We start from the raw sequence: 16,192 nt of genomic DNA on the forward strand, positions 1-16,192 counted from the left end.
GTGATGATTGACTAACAATTGGTCTCTTTCCTCCAGGTCATTCATCTCACTGTCTCCCTCTCTCTCTGCAGACTGGACTACTCTGGCATAGCCTTCCTGATAATGGGCTCCTTTGTTCCGTGGCTGTACTATTCATTCTACTGCTCCCCCAACCCCAGGTTAATCTATCTAATCGTTGTCTGCATCCTGGGTGTCTCGGCCATCATCGTCTCCCAGTGCGACTTCTTCGCCAAGCCACAGTACCGCGGCGTCAGGGCAGGTCAGTGGCTCTTTGTGGATTTTATTCTTTTATTCTTGAACGCGTAGGACTTAATCGGCACGGGAAACTTTTACGTCGCCCAAACGTAATTGGGAAATAAGGACAGAATTAAAATAATAAATAACACAAGTAGGGGGGAAAACATCCCTCTTCTCCTTCCTCTCTGTCCCTCCTGCTGGGTCTCCAGCCGCTAAAGGGGCTGAGCTGGGCCTAGTTGGCTGTAAATAATCCACTGAGGCTGGGATCTCCTCCCCCCACCCCCTTTGCTCTCCGTCCTCCTGCTAGGCTGGCCCCAGAGGTGAACTTCCCCGGCTGGCTGTTTTTCCTCCCTCCCTTTTCTCCCTGCACACACACACACACACACACACACACACACACACACACACACACAGAACTCTTTCCCGTATCCCTCTGTCCTCTATGTTTTATGGAGCCCATTAAGCTGGTCCTCATCAGTCCTGTGTGACGTTTATGGGGTCATTAGGGTGAGCAGGCCCGGTGCCAGAGATGTGTCTGGGCTACCAGGCAGGAGAGGGTCATCCCCTCAATCTCCCTCCATCTTCTCCTAACTTTAAAGTCTGCTCCTTCTCTCCCAATCCCTCTCACTCCCTCTTGGTGGAAAGAAAGGGCACAGAAATAATAGTATTTTCTGGGATAGGAAACGGTGCGTCGGGACAAGCATGGGAGACCTGCTTAAATCCGCTGTGGTGTCTCACTAGCGTTTTGGCTAGCTGGCGTTTCTGTGAGCAGGACGTGGGGCTCTTTAGGGGAGGTATTCCGCCTTAGCCTTCATTTGTACGGACGGGTGACAAAGGAAGCACCTGAGTAAATGAGTGGAGGAACGTAGTTTCACTGTGTGGTGTGATTAAGCAATTAAAATCCTTTCATGCTCATGGCATGTATGAGAATGGCTGCGCTGGCCCGGTTGACCCTCGGTTTTGGATCAGGGTGGCAAGAGGAAAGGAACAAATTATTAGGCCGTGCTCTCCACCATCACCACCATCAAAACACCAAATGATTTGGAACGGTGGTGTTCCATCCCTCCAGGAGAGTTCCAGACACTAGTAGAATCAATGCTAATGCGCATTGAAGCTGTCCGGGCAGTTCTCGGGGGCTAGCACACCTGGTTAGACAGCCTGACCGTCAAGCCTGTGAATAGTGTGTCAGGCGTGCCTGTTGGGGGGGTTAGTTCAGACTGGGTCTATCGTCATATTCAGTATGGGACTCCGGTTCGTCTCTCTTCACAAACCAGGATGTTGGTTGGTTGAACCCATGCAGTCCGCTTTGCTGCCTCAACTCTGTAAGGAAGCATGTTTTCGAGACTTGCGCTATAGAGTTGGGAATATGAATTGTGGAAATTGTTGCAAAACGGCCAGGAGTAACCAGGATGTAATAACCATTTTAGCGTGTCTCATTGGCCAATCTGTTTATCTACTTGACATGTCTTATTGTAAACAATAGCAACAGCATATCAGCAGAGAGCTGATCTATAACCTTACAGTGCCTGCAGAAAACATTTGTGTTGTCAGTGCCTCTTGGTTTCATCCATTTACATTTTCCCCAATTAACTACACACCGTAACCACACTCTCGTTGTTGTGAAATAAATAGTACATAAAAATAACTATTGTCAAATTTTTTGAAATCCCTGACCCTCTGTGTTGATATTTGGTGGAAGAACCTTTTGGCAATGTGACTCTGGGCACGTTCCACCCTACAGTAATAAAATGAGTTTTCTTGGGTAGACAAGTGAAGAAGGAAAAGAGAACCATAATTCAGATGCATACAGCAAAACGAAGAGACGTTTAAGTATATAGTTTCAACATAAAATAAACCACAGTATAAGTAGTTTTAATGAACCAATCAAATAAGCGTTTGTGTTCCTCACTGATCATCCATTTCCTGTCAGCTCCGCCCCCGTGGCACATGTCTTCAGGAAATGGCACAGATGTTTTATACTGGATCCCTCAGAGGTTGTGGCTGTGAGCCACTCGGCTCGACAGACCAGGGGTGGTCGTGGCTGCTCTCGTTTCTGTCTCTCAGGTGTTTGCTTCCGTCTGTTCTTTTATTTATTTTGTGTCTGTTGCATGCCCGTCACGTGCGTGCGCGTGCCTCTATGAATCCCCCTGTCTCTCTCCATCCAGGTGTGTTTGTGGGTCTGGGCCTGAGCGGCGTGGTCCCCACCCTGCACTTCGTCATCACCGAGGGGCTCCTGAGGGCCACCACCATGGGCCAGATGGGCTGGCTCCTACTCATGGCCACGCTCTACATCGCCGGCGCCGCCATCTACGCGGCCCGCATCCCTGAGAGGTTCTTCCCGGGGAAATGCGACATCTGGGTAGGGTTAAGTCGAAGGCCTCTGGGCCTTGGGCGGGGCGGCATGGGTTAACGCACACGCGAACAACATAGGGTTTTAAATAGAGCTCTCAGGCGGTTTTGTTCAGGATGATTAAACCCAGATGTGTGTTTGTTTTGGTATTACGGATTTGTCAACCTGATCTTCCTGTACACACACACACAGACACACACACACACACACGGCTGGCTGTAGGTAAATTGTTATGAATGGGGAACGTTGAAAATAGTGGTTAAGTCATAAAGTACGCAATTCCCCTCCTTTCCACATCCCGCCACATGTGACCCTCTGCCTTGTCGGCGTGGATACCAGCTGGGGGCGGCTGACCCACGTTCCTCCTCTCCCCACTGGAGGGGGTCGGTTATGCATCGGGTCCCAAAAGGCGGTCTATATCCAATGTGGTGCAAGACTTCTGGCCAGTGTCCGTAGTGGGGCGGAGTGTGATGGGTGGCCAGTGTCCGTAGTGGGGCGTAGTGTGATGGGTGGCCAGTGTCCGTAGTGGGGCGTAGTGTGATGGGTGGCCAGTGTCTGTAGTGGGGCGTAGTGTGATGGGTGGCCAGTGTCCGTAGTGGGGCGTAGTGTGATGGGTGGCCAGTGTCCGTAGTGGGGCGTAGTGTGATGGGTGGCCAGTGAACCGCAGTCCTCCCCAGAGCTTCCGTTTCACACCTTGTTCACCTACATATTCTGCTTACCACTTTGCCGTTGTAGTTTGCTGGCTTCCGTGTGTCTGGAACACTTTGAGTTAGGTATTCTACAAAACGTTTGTTGTCGCGTATCTCCATTTTTGTGCTCATTTGCTTGAATGGCTTCCAAAGTTTTACACTTTCAGAGTATTTCAGTGAGCACATTTTTTGGGCAGTTGGGATATTTTAGCCAGTAGTCACATGCAGGGCAGAAAGAGGGGTTAGGTTTAGGGAAAATGGTCGGCTTTGGGGTTAGCCATTACTGGTTAGGGTTAGTAAAAGTCTAATTTTTATGCCTCTCTCCTCTGTCCAGTTCCACTCCCATCAGCTGTTCCACATCCTGGTTGTAGCGGGAGCGTTCGTCCATTTCCACGGTGTGTCCAACCTGCAGGCGTTCCGCTACGCGGCCGGGGCGGGCTGTGAGGTGGACAACGCCCTTTGAGGCTACCAAAAAATGCCACGCCCACGGTGACCGTCGCCACAACCGGGAGACACACGGGTGCACACTCTCCTCTGTGGTGGCCAGTCTCTCTGTGCGCCCCCTACAGAATGACTCATAGAGGAAACCAGGAGAAAAGACTGAGGGGGGGGGGGAGATGGAGGGAGATTGGGAAAAAAAAAACACCTTTTGTCTAGTTTTTGTTTTCTCTTTACTGTTTTGAGGGGTTCACTGCTTCAAGGGTTGAGACCACCCACCCCCCCCACCCCCCCCAAAAAAAAATGTTGAGGGAAGGGAATAAACTTGTAAATTGTAGAATTTGTCATGGCTGTTATAATTCTGAACATGCTGCTCATGATGTGAAGCAGTGGAGAGGCTTATGTGGGTTCATTGTGTCAAACTAAAGAAGAGCAAAGAGGTCATTCAAAAAGTGGAGTAAGAACATTTGAATTTGATGTATTTTTGTTTTTTCTTCCATAAAAATTGCGGGGGGTGGGGGTGGAGTGGGGGTCCAGGAAGGCCACTTTTACAAACGTTTTTTTTTCATGTAAATAAGATTTCTAAATTTGGGTTATATAGATTTGTATTGAATATATGAAGAAAAAAAAAATGCAAGTTGATGATTTTGACCGAGAGGAGTTCATTGGGGTTAGAGGGCAACCGCGTCCGATTGAAGGAAGCCACTGCGCTGAGATCGTCTGTGTGGCAGTAGGGGAGCACGTCTCCACCAGTCTGAAGGGGTTAAACCTCCGGCTGGATACTCAGCCTCTGACTGTCTGAAGCAGTGCCGCAGTTGGCCAATCAGGTGCCGTATTACTGAACTAGGGGACCAACGGGCTGTGTCGGTATTCCAAACGGAACCCGGTCCCCCGTGAAGTGCACTCCCTTTAACCCTAGCCCGCTGAGGCCCAGGTCGAAAAGACTGCTCCGTGTTGGGATTAGGGTGCCATTCATGTGGATGTGGGACCCGGATCTTGAGCTGTCGCTACTGTGTATGAAGTGAGTGCACGGCCAAAATGGCACCCGATTCCCGATATGGTGCGGTGCTTTTGACCTGAGCCCGACACAGGCACCTGCGGTGATGGACTAGGGGAGTGGTGCCGTTCTTGAAGCGCGTCGTCAGTTTCCGACCCCGTCCCGACCCTGTCCCGGCCCTAGGCTCCTTGTTTAGGTATTGCATAAAGTGACTTTTTGTAGTAAGTTTTTGTGTGAAGTGTGATTCATTGACTTTGAGGCCGCATCCCAGAATGGTATACATTCCCCTACTGAGGGCACTACTTTTGACCAGGGCTCTGGTTACGAAATGGGTTGCCACTTGGAATGATGCCTAACAATATGGACCAGCTTTTCACGAGTCATCTGATTGGATGTCAGCAATCAGGGGTCAATGCAGAGAGGTCGAATCAGGAGTCAGTGCTTAGAGGCGGGGTGATTCACTGACTTGCGTGGGGAAACCCTTTTCTAGTTCTTGTTCCTATGCATTCAATCCTATTCGATTGCCAAAATCCAAATCCGGTGACTTTTTAAAAACTGTCCAGAACATCAACGATAGTTCAGAACAAAGATCTCAGATGTGTGATTGATTATCAGTTTGTTTTGCTATTATCTTTGTAAAATTCATTTTTTTTAGTTGATTTTCTTTCAACGTTTACAAATTGTGTCTAGGTTTCTTTCTATTCTCTTGCAACGATATGTACGAACCAAACCACTGTCCTGTTTCCACAGTGAGACGTAGTGTATTAAGTACAGTGTTTCAAAACGACTTTCTCTAGACATGCATTGCTGTGCTAAGGCCCAGATCCTTCTCGCTCCAAACCCGATGAATCTGCTGCACACCCTGCTCTGTACAAATGTACCTGTCGCTGAAGGACAAACACTAGCATTTATTCATTTTAAAAAGGTCGAAACAGGGTGGAGTCAAAGCCAGGCCCTGTTTCATAAGTAGTTTTCCGACTAAAACCTAGTTGCCCCGTGTGTATGTGCTTTAGCCAACATGTGCCATGACATTAGGAGTCGGATTAGTTTGCTAAATCCCAAACATGCAGTGTGTGGGTCCATTTTCCCCAAAGCATCTTTGAGGTAAGTTCCTCCTTGGAATGTTGTCACATTCGTGAGATGTTGTGAAAAAGCCATTGCAACCGAAGCTGCACTCGAAGCCCAATCACTTCAGAATGAAGTCTACTCAAAAAGGAGAAGGAAAAAAAAGGTCTTGGCAATTGGTACCAACAGGTGGTAGGATAAAACATTAATATGAACACAGAACACACTGCATTAAATGTATAGGCTCAATGAATAGGGCTGTTTTTAAGTATAGGCTACAGGTATCAGCTCCGAACACATTGTGTTCAATTTAGCCATTAGGCTGTAGTATTTTGCCTCTGTATATTTAACAAATAACAACAGGAGTGCAATAATGTGCAGCATCTGCAATTGGCGTGTATTTGGGTATGCATAAAACTCCCTCTCAATATTTGTAACCATGGTAATATCTCTAGGAAATGATTGGTGGTATGTTCTAATGTTATGGTGAAATTTGATTGGCAAAGGCAACACTTCTTTTCTCTGTCGTACCACGATCTGACAATTCATCCCGTGTGTTTTTCAAACTGCATCTTCAACCATTGCAGGAACAATACATTGTGAAACTACTCGCGAGACTTAAACCTTATGGTTATCGGGGAATTGGGCACGTAGACCACAGTTTGGTTTGTCAGACCAATTACGCAGCCATCTTCATCAGTGTTTTAATTTCTGTTGGGATTTAAAAGTGTGTTTAAACCTGATCAGGGAGGCAGTTGTCACTCTTTAAGGGGAAGAGTTTCCCCCCTTTGTCCTTCTCTTGGGTTAGGGTTCCTGGTTCCAGATCTTTTTGGGCTGTATTGCCAAATCAATGTTAAGAATATTGCTGTAGGAGCAACAGGTGATGGGGAGGGAGATTGCACACGCACGTCTGGGTCCAGGATAGGTCCTTGACACTCTGCATCAACACTATACATAAACATAGAAACCTTCTGCCCCATAGTTAAGAGGCCCTTTGTTTCTTTTCGATATTGTCAACGGTCAAGAGAGACATGGGAGGAAAACTTTTTTTTCACTTTATTTTTTTGGTGTGCTTTGATATTTTTATCATTTTAAAAGTAATTTATTTATTTGTTTTCTTTTGGGAAGTGCATATTGTTTGTTGTTGAAGCACATTCAGTTTTGAGAGGATGATTGAGCTTTATATCTGCTGTATTGTTCTAATAAAAGTTTATATCTGCTGTATTGTTCTAATAAAAGTTATTTGAATCTGTGAAAGTTCTATCTGTCATTTCAAACTCAAAATACTGTGCAAATTCTGTAGGGTTTATTTTCAGTCTGTTTTATGTGGCATTTCAGACTGTGTTGCCATCTAGTGGTACACTTTATTTTTTTTTGCAGGGCATTCAGTAACTTCGCGTTCTAATTTCTACTTTCACCTCTGGGGTTAATGATCGTGACATGGTTCTTTTCTGTTTTGAATAAAAATTGTTTCTTTAAAAGCCCTGATTCAAGCAGAATAGTCTAATCAGAGGATCTTGTGATGTTGCGCCAAAATATATATATTTTTTTACTGTTCTCTTTTTCTGAAGAGCAACGTCTGGGTTTATCTTTAATATTACCCATTAATCTCCAATTTTGAGTTTTTTAAACGAAATGGCAAATTACATGGTGTATTAAGGAAGACCTGGAGTGGATAGCCAAACAATGCTTACCCTAATGAAGAAAAAAACGTAGTTATGAATGTTTCAGCCAGCCCTGAATGATAAAACTTCGCCAGCCAAAATACAGAGACAAAACTGCAAGGTGCAAGGTTATCCACCTTTTCCCTGCATTAGCTAAGGCCCTGAGTGAACAGACTTTAACATGTACCAGAGCGGTGTGTGATTTCTCAGGGCCAAAAGTAGTTCTTCCTTGTCCAAGTCAATCACCTGATCTGAATCAAAGTGACAATGCCTTTCAGATGCTGATGACATTAAAGGCAACAAGGCCCTGAAGCAAACCACACATGGCAAAAAAAAATCTACAAACTGGCCTGAAGAAAATTTTTAACCCAAACCATCTGTTGCACATCTAAACAAGCTTAAATCCTTTCTGGGCAAATGTCTTGTGGGCCGATGAAGAAAAGTTGGAGCCCTCTAGCCAAGAAAATCAATACTGTTTTTTGATGTGTGGAAGCCTTCAAAGAAAAGAACACCCTACCAACAGTAAAATATGGAAGAGGTCCAATAACATTCTGAGGTGCTGGAGGTCTTCAATTGTTGAAGGCATCATGAAATCAATTAATTATCATGATGTTTTGGTGTGCAATGTTAAACCTGGCATTCAGAAACTGTTGTTGAAGCACATCCAGTCTTAAACTTTATATTTGAGCACTGTATCTGCTGTATTTTTCTAATAAATGTTTTTGAATCTGGTGAAGTTATATGGGTTTATCCAAATATAAACACCATACTTAAAGTATTAAGATGCATTTGAAACTCAAAAATACTGTGCAGTTTCTGTAGCAGGTGATTTTTACATTTCAAATGTAGTCTGCAATTTCAGACTGTTGCCATCTAGTGGTGAAATGTTTTTGGAGCAGTGTATACTGTAACAATGCCCGTTTTAATTTCTAGCGTCACCACTCAATAGAAGACAGGTCTATCTCCAAATCCACTCACACCACTCCGTTCACTTTTCCCTACCATTTTCTGACTGCCAATTATAATGAAGGTCGCTGCCCTGACAATCTGTTTATTGTGGAGATAAATCACCCAGAAGTTTGTTGGTTTTCAGTGCAGCAACGTAGGTATTCTTTCTGCACTATGCGCCGCTTGTGCTGCTGTAGATTACATAATGTCGGTTATATGGCATAATTGTAGGTTTTTTGTAGTTTGTTAACATGTTTAACGTGTCTAAATAATTGTCCAGCTGATCAGCTATCTAGTTAACTATATATATTGTCAGTTGGTTATTAGCTTGTGATAGCATTTGATTTCAGTGAAATGACATTGTGCTTTCGACATTCAAACTACAGTAATCGGGTTGTTTTGAAAACCATGTCGTTCGAGTTTTAAATGAATTTCAATAAAAAAACAGATCATTGCAAGTATTTTACAAAATTGCAACTCAAGACTGATTTTGATAGACCACGTGATATCTGATCGCTATAGCTAATTACTAGCAACACAAATGTACAGATACACAAGTTAATGTAGCTAGGAGAAATTAAAGTGTTATTAGCTCCTAGTACAGCTATCAAATTGATAGATTCCAGCTAACGTAACATTGGTAAATAAACGACATGCTATTGTCAGTTCGTGGCTTGTTTAGTGGTGATACGTAGGGTCAACAATTGTTTCAAGGGATGCTGTCTTTTCCCTCTTTGTTCATTTGTTTCGAGTTAACGTTTTCTCCTGGCCGAAGCCTTTTAAAGGGGGTGAGCGAGGTATCTGAATCTGACTAAGGTTGCCGTCCGTTCCGTAGAATACCGGTTCGTTTTCTCTCCGTCAGAAACATAAATAAATTCATAACCTCAGCCTTAAATTTATTTTCTCACTAATCAGCTATAGACACCTCACGCCTGTAGCGGCTGTTTGCGTGCGTGTGTCTGACGTACACTTAACTGTCTGCTAAATGACGTAATCTACGAGGTCGTTGTTGGAACGATGAGGCCTGCAGGAGAGATCTAAGACTTTCTCTATGTACACAAAAGGCCTATTTCTCTCAAATATTGTTCACAAATCTGTCTAAATCTGTGTTAGTGAGCACTTCTCCTTTGCCGAGACAATCCATCCACCTCACAGGTGTGGCATATCAAGATGCTGATTAGACAGCATGATTATTGCAAAGGTGTGCCTTAGGCTGCCCACAATAAAAGGCCAATCTAAAATGTGCAATTTCACTGTATTGGGAGGGTTTGGGGGGGGTCCGAAAACCAGTCAGTATTTGGTGTGACCACCATTTGCCTCACACAGTGCAACACATCTCCTTCGCATAGAGTTGATCAGGTTGTTGATTGTGGCCTGTGGAAAGTTGGTCCACTCCTCTTCAATGGCTGTCTGAAGTTGCTGGATATTGGCAGGACCTGGAACATGCTGTTGTATACGCCGATCCAGAGCATCCCAAACATGCTCAATGGGTGACATGTCCGGTGAGTATGCTGGCCATGCAAGAACTGGGATGTTTTCAGCTTCCAGAAATTGTGTACAGATCCTTGCAACATGGGGCTGTGCATTATCATGCTGCAACATGAGGTGATGGTCATGGATGAATGGCACAACAATGGGCCTCAGGATCTCGTCACGGTATCTCTGTGCATTCAAAATGCCCTCAATAAAATGCACCTGTGTTCGTTGTCCATAACACCCTCCTGCCCATACCATAACCCCTCCGCCACCACAGTCAGGTCGAGACCCCGATGAGGACAACGAGCATGCAGATGAGCTTCCCTGAGACGGTTTCTGACAGTTTGTGCAGAAATTCTTTGGTTCTGCAAACCGATTGTTGCAGCAGCTGTCCGGGTGGCTGGTCTCAGATGATCTTGGAGGTGAAGATGCTGGATGTGGAGGTCCTGGGCTGGTGTGGTTACACGTGGTCTGCAGTTGTGAGACTGGTTGGATGTACTGTCAAGGCTTATGGTAGAGAAATGAACATTCAATTCTCAGGCAACAGCTCTGGTGGACATTCCTGCAGTCACCATGCTAATTGCACACTCCCTCAAAACTTGCGACATCTGTGGCATTGTGCTGTGTAATGGAACTGCACATTTTAGAGTGGCCTTTTATTGTGGCCAGCCTAAGGCACACCTGTGCAGTAATCATGCTATCTAATCAGCATCTTGATATGCCACACCTGTGAGGTGGATAGATTATCTCGGCAAAGGAGAATTGCTCACTAACAACGATTTAGACAGTTTGTGAACAATATTTGAGAGAAATAGGCCTTTTGTGTACATAGAGACAGTTTTAGATCTTTGTGTTCAGCTCATGATAAATGGGGGCAAAAACAAAAGTGTTGCGTTTATAATTTTGTTCAGTGCATATATAAAAGAGCCGTAAATGAGCGTTGATTGACATGACCGGTGATTGACAGCTGTCAAGCAGGCTCTGTAGCAGTTAATTAATTCGAGATGCTTAACTGCCATTGGTAGACGCGTTAAACTTCAATTATTGTATTTCTCTGCGCTGTTGGAGGCCATGAACTCCTGAGATTACACTGGCACATTTGGAGGTGTACAGATCACAATGGAGTACACCAGCAGTTTTAATAGACACTAAGCACTAACGTGGAATTGTTATTTTGATAAATGTTTTACATTTTAAATGTTAATGTAGCCTATAGCCTAATGCAACATCTTACTACAGACTGCCATATCCGTTAAAGTAGAACACATTATTTCTTCACTACTGAGTCCCAGACTCCCAATTGCATGGGCTATTCTGTGTTCTTCTCTGCTGAAGGTGGTAATCTTATATCTGTCAGAAAAAGTGAATTCACTGGCCAGAAAGTCAAGCTTTTCCAAAAGCCAGTAAGACTTGTGGGGTGAGCTGAACAAGTGAGCCCACAAGCGAGGACCAAGGAATCAAGATGAAATTCTGCATGGATGAATTGTCTCAGGCCCCTTGCTTCGTTTTCTCCAATCTGATCAACCATTTGAGGTGAAGGATCAATTTTATCTCAATTAAATATTACATTACTCTCTTTTGTGTGTAAGATCAAGCTGATAAACAACAATTACATTTTTTCATAGCATTTTTTTTCACCCATCTTTATCAAGTGGCGAATAATTCTAGAGGGCACTGTATACATAAACAGGTAACAGCTTTAGCATCTCATTCAACAATATCAGTTGTATCATTAGGATGCATGATGATATAAAATCATTATGGCATTAATCTAAAAGTGTACAGCCAAAAGATTGTTATTTGAAAATCACAAGACACTGAAATCGTACAAAGACTTAATATGTCCAGCAAGCAGTACTCAGGATCCTATATTATATAACTCAATTTATTAATGACTAAAGGCAATTAAATTCACTGTAGCTAGTGGTACAGCTCTTCAGTCGGTGATCTTAGCAAAAAGCCAAGTCATCTTGGCCCCTTTTAGAGAGCAATTTGTTTTTGTTTAGCTGTAAGATTTGAAATAAACAGTATGTAAATGTCACACTTCAACTAACATGTGAAAACGAATTGGTTCATCCACTGCATTTCAACTTTTATTACCTAGCCCATCTCTGATGATGAGTGCATCTCCAACCTGCAGTGTCATTGCCAGACCAGCAGAGGGTGATGATTCCAATTCAGTTTGTTTTTCTAAGTGCCTGTTGTCCAAAGTGGTGCATGGTTACTCCATTTCATGGCGCACGTTAAACCAACAATCACATTGTACAGATCCAGAGTATTCGTTATTATAGTCTTTTATTTAAAAAAAAAAACATAATTCAAAGAGTTATGAGTAGCTTCCCATGGTCTTATTTGCAAATTCCTACAAAAATATGGGCCGGAGATATCCGTTCCTCGGTCAAAGCACATTTCCTTTTCCATAGAAAACACTGTGATTGCTCCCTTATAAGACACAGAAGAGGAAAATAATAAATAAAGCCCTTTCATAGTTTTAGAAGTCTTGTCCAGAAGAGGCAACACTCTGGCGGTCTTCGAGTGTTCAAAGAGAGTCAGCCTCCCAGGGGCTCGGGGTGAATATTCCATGTTCTTCTCAGTCCAAAACACAAACGATCAACGTAATAAACTGAAGTCGTACGGTGAAATGTATTGATAAACATGATGCAGGCATGCTAAGGTCAGGCATTCTGGATTCCTCGAGGGGGAAGGTAAGGTATGTGTCTGTCTGTCATCGACAGACCAGTGCGGAGGCCTTGAGACAGGCCAGGGAGGCAGTGAGACAGGTAAGGAAGAGAGAGACAGATGGGTAGATGTGTGATGCCCCTCCACACTCCTTGGCATTTTCCTGCAACGACACACACAGAGTTGGTACAACAAACATACAGGAAGACCAGAAAAAGACGATTTAGATAACATTCACATAGTCATGAAACAAAGTCCTGTCAGACACATTTTGACACATTGTCGATGTTTTACTTTAATGTTTCGGTCATCACAAATGTTTGTATTATGCTGGCTTCATTAGGTGAAATTTTTTGGTTGAGCGAGTTGTCAATCAGTGGCAGTGAACCAATGGGATACTGACATGTGGGTGGTAGGCGTGGCAGGACTCTGGCCTCCTGCGGACCTTCTGTGATTTCATCCTGTCACACTTCACTGATGCGTTATGTAAACAGACGTCAAGGACAACAACACACATCAGCATCAGTAACATCTGGGTTGCATTTTATCTCCGGTATCAGTTTCATTCATGAGTGACTTCATGAGATTCAACATGTCAAGGTGAACTCTCGGAGCAGAGGCCATTTGTATCAGCCGCTCATGACCGGAGTACGTAAACAATGTTTGACATTGACGCCAAACGTGAACTACGTTGTCTGGCTTACGACCACGGAGCTATCCCTTCTGCCCCGCTGCAATGACTGTGAATCACCGTTATTTTGGGCTTTGTGAGAGGAGGGCATTTGACATAAGGAACTAGCTAAAATCAGTCACGAAGGACAGTGTTTCCTCGGGCGTTAGCTGTTATCTTTGAAGGATATATTTGACTTCTTTGGGATTCATTGTGATGGGGGGGTACTGCCTGGAGCAGTCACAGTCTGCCTGCACCACCAGTATCAGCAGGTTACTGTCCGGGACAGCCTGGGTCACAAACATCCTGGAAAACACACACACACACACACAGTGAGAGAGGACGAGAGCAACAGCAAGTGTAGGACCGCTTGTATGGAACACATTTCCCCAAGTGAAAATGTTTGGCTCATCTGTGATATTTTGGCTTAGACTCGGGTCAAAAGGTTTTTGGGTTGAGCAATAGACCACGTTACATTTGAGCTATGTACCAGATTACTTGTTATTAGGAATACATAATTTTGGGGGGGAATAAGGTTTGTAATGTAGTCATTTGTTATTTGTTTTTTATGTTGTAATTAACTGGTAAACACTTGTAGTGGCTGATTTTTAATATACCTGCCACAGGTGCTCTTTATAAAGATTTAGAGAAGTTGATTAGCTAGAATCCACAATTGTCATCATCACAAACAAACAATGCAACCCTCATGATTTATCTTCATTTGTCGTCACAGTACAGAAAAAAAGATAAAAGGTACTCTCTTGCCTGGGTAAAAAAGGTGATGCAACTTCTGAAAGCTTTTCTACAAATAAATCATTTCCCCCAGACCCATGCAAGGACAATCAATGCCGCCCCTAATTCCCTGTCATAATAAGGCACACATTATTTGTTGTTATTCCCAACTTAGCCAAATGGAGGCGCTGGATCACCTCAAATCAATATTCCTACCCAGATCAAACTGAGATGGCCTTTGCTAAGCCCATCACAGTGGAAACAAATCCTTAGGAAATTGAGTGCACCTGCCCAATTTACGATCATTCCTGGCTTTGCTTCCTCTCTATTGCTCTATTCTCCTTTTATCCTAAATGTATCTACTTCTCATTTAGAGTCTTACACTAAGAGCAATTTATAAAAACTGAATCTTTTGTCTTGTAAGATAAATGTCAAAAAAGCCAAACCTTTGATATAACAAGAATACTCTTATGTAATAGCTTCTTTATTCTTTTTGACTTTCATTTACAGTATATTAACCAATTCGTATATACTTATAAAAATATTTATAATGAAAATAAATGTGTGAATGCTTATGTATGTATATTTAAGACCTGTGTGAAGTTGGCCCCCCAACTTACAGGTGCTGGTCATAAAATTAGAATATCATCAAAAAGTTGATTTATTTCAGTAATTCTATTCAAAAAGTAAAACTTGTATAATGTATACATTCATTCCACACAGACTGATATATTTCGAGTGTTTATTTCTTTTAATTGTGATGATTATAACTGACAACTAATGAAAATCCCAAATTCAGTATCTCAGAAAATTTGAATATTACTTAAGACCAATACAAAGAAATATTTTTTTGAAATGTTGGCCAACTGAAAAGTATGAACATGTAAGGTTTGAGCATGTACAGCCCTCAATACTTAGTTGGGGCTCCTTTTGCCTGAAGTACTGCAGCAATGCAGTGTAGCATGGAGTTGATCAGTCTGTGACACTGCTCAGGTGTTATGAGAGCACTGGTTGCTCTGATTGTGGACTTCAGCTCTTCTGCATTGTTGGGTCTGGCGTATTGCATCTTCCTCTTCACAATACCCCATAGATTTTCAATAGGGTTAAGGTCAGGCGAGTTTGCTGGCCAATTAAGAACAGGGATACCATGGTCCTTAAACCAGGTACTGGTAGCTTTGGCACAGTGTGCAGGTGCTAAGTCCTGTTGGAAAATGAAATCTGCATCTCCATAAAGTTGGACCTTGGAAAACACAGTGGACCAACACCAGCAGATGACATGGCACCCCAAACCATTACTGACTGTGGATACTTTACACTGGACTTCAAGCAACGTGGATTCTGTGCTTTAGTTTCACAATCCTCTCCAGGGTGCGGTTATCTCTATTGCTTATACACTTATGAACAGCCAGCCTCTTTAGCTATGACCTTTTGTGTCTTGCCCTCCTTGGGCAAGGTGTCAATGGTCATCTTTTGGACAGCTGTCAAGTCAGCAGTGCTCCCCATGATTGTGTTGCCTACAGAACTAGACTGAGAGACCATTTAAAGGCCTTTGCAGGTGTTTTGGGTTCATTAGCTGATTAGAGTGTGGCACCAGGTGTCTTAAATATTGAACCTTTTCACAATATTCAAATTCTGAGATCATAAAAGAAATAAACACTTGAAATATATCAGTCTGTATGGAATGAATGTATCAATTATACAAGTTTCATTTTTTGAATGGAATTACTGAAATAAATCTACTTTTTGATGATATTCTAATTTTATGACCAGCACCTGTATATATAGGCTCAATTGTTTGTTTCTCCATTGGTGCTGGTTTGTAACATTACAATTTTCATTTGTGCTGCTATCATTTTTAGATTTAAAGAACATATAAAGCCTCATTTGAGTCAATTTGGAGCAGGTTGGGGGGCAGACCTAAAATTAAATGTCTAACACAGCTTCAGCATAAACAAAACTTTAACGGCACAAACTTGCACAAACAGGGCACAAACAAACAAGTCTATTTTGGGTGAATTTGGAGCGTGTTGGGGGGCCTTGTATTCTTTAATATTTAAAAAAAGATAGCAGCACAAACAATATTTTTACATGAACAAACCAGCACAAACAGAGAACAACCAATTGAGACTATTTTGCCAACCTTTTGCATTGGGCAGGGGGCCAACTTCACGCAGGTAAGTAGAATCATGTTTTTGTATTGTGTGTGTGTGTGTGTTTTATGGTCTAACTATACTCATGGGGACCAAA

At 43.1% G+C, this 16,192-nt stretch overlaps 2 protein-coding genes across 11 annotated transcripts in view; one reads left to right on the forward strand and one right to left on the reverse strand.

Annotated features, from left to right (window-relative positions):
* LOC105023093 (adiponectin receptor protein 2) overlaps positions 1-6,998 on the forward strand; it is a 33,684-nt gene extending 26,686 nt beyond the window's left edge. For both annotated transcript variants that reach the window (XM_034287720.1, XM_010892001.4), the window contains exons 6-8: positions 72-259; positions 2,403-2,596; positions 3,611-6,998. In XM_034287720.1, coding sequence (XP_034143611.1) covers positions 72-259; positions 2,403-2,596; positions 3,611-3,739 — 511 coding nt within the window. In that variant the 3' untranslated portion in view covers positions 3,740-6,998. The remainder of the gene's footprint in view (positions 1-71; positions 260-2,402; positions 2,597-3,610) is intronic.
* A 5,144-nt stretch (positions 6,999-12,142) lies between these two features.
* Positions 12,143-16,192, reverse strand: part of cacna2d4a (calcium channel, voltage-dependent, alpha 2/delta subunit 4a) — a 109,700-nt gene continuing 105,650 nt past the window's right edge. For all 9 annotated transcript variants that reach the window (XM_034287674.1, XM_013138664.4, XM_034287677.1 and 6 more), the window contains 3 exons: positions 13,404-13,519; positions 12,947-13,029; positions 12,143-12,706 (listed from right to left, as the gene is read on the reverse strand). In XM_034287674.1, the coding sequence (XP_034143565.1) occupies positions 12,590-12,706; positions 12,947-13,029; positions 13,404-13,519 (316 nt within the window). In that variant the 3' untranslated portion in view covers positions 12,143-12,589. The remainder of the gene's footprint in view (positions 12,707-12,946; positions 13,030-13,403; positions 13,520-16,192) is intronic.

The sequence above is a fragment of the Esox lucius genome, chromosome 18 (genome assembly GCF_011004845.1).
Source record: "Esox lucius isolate fEsoLuc1 chromosome 18, fEsoLuc1.pri, whole genome shotgun sequence".
Lineage (NCBI taxonomy): Eukaryota > Metazoa > Chordata > Actinopteri > Esociformes > Esocidae > Esox > Esox lucius.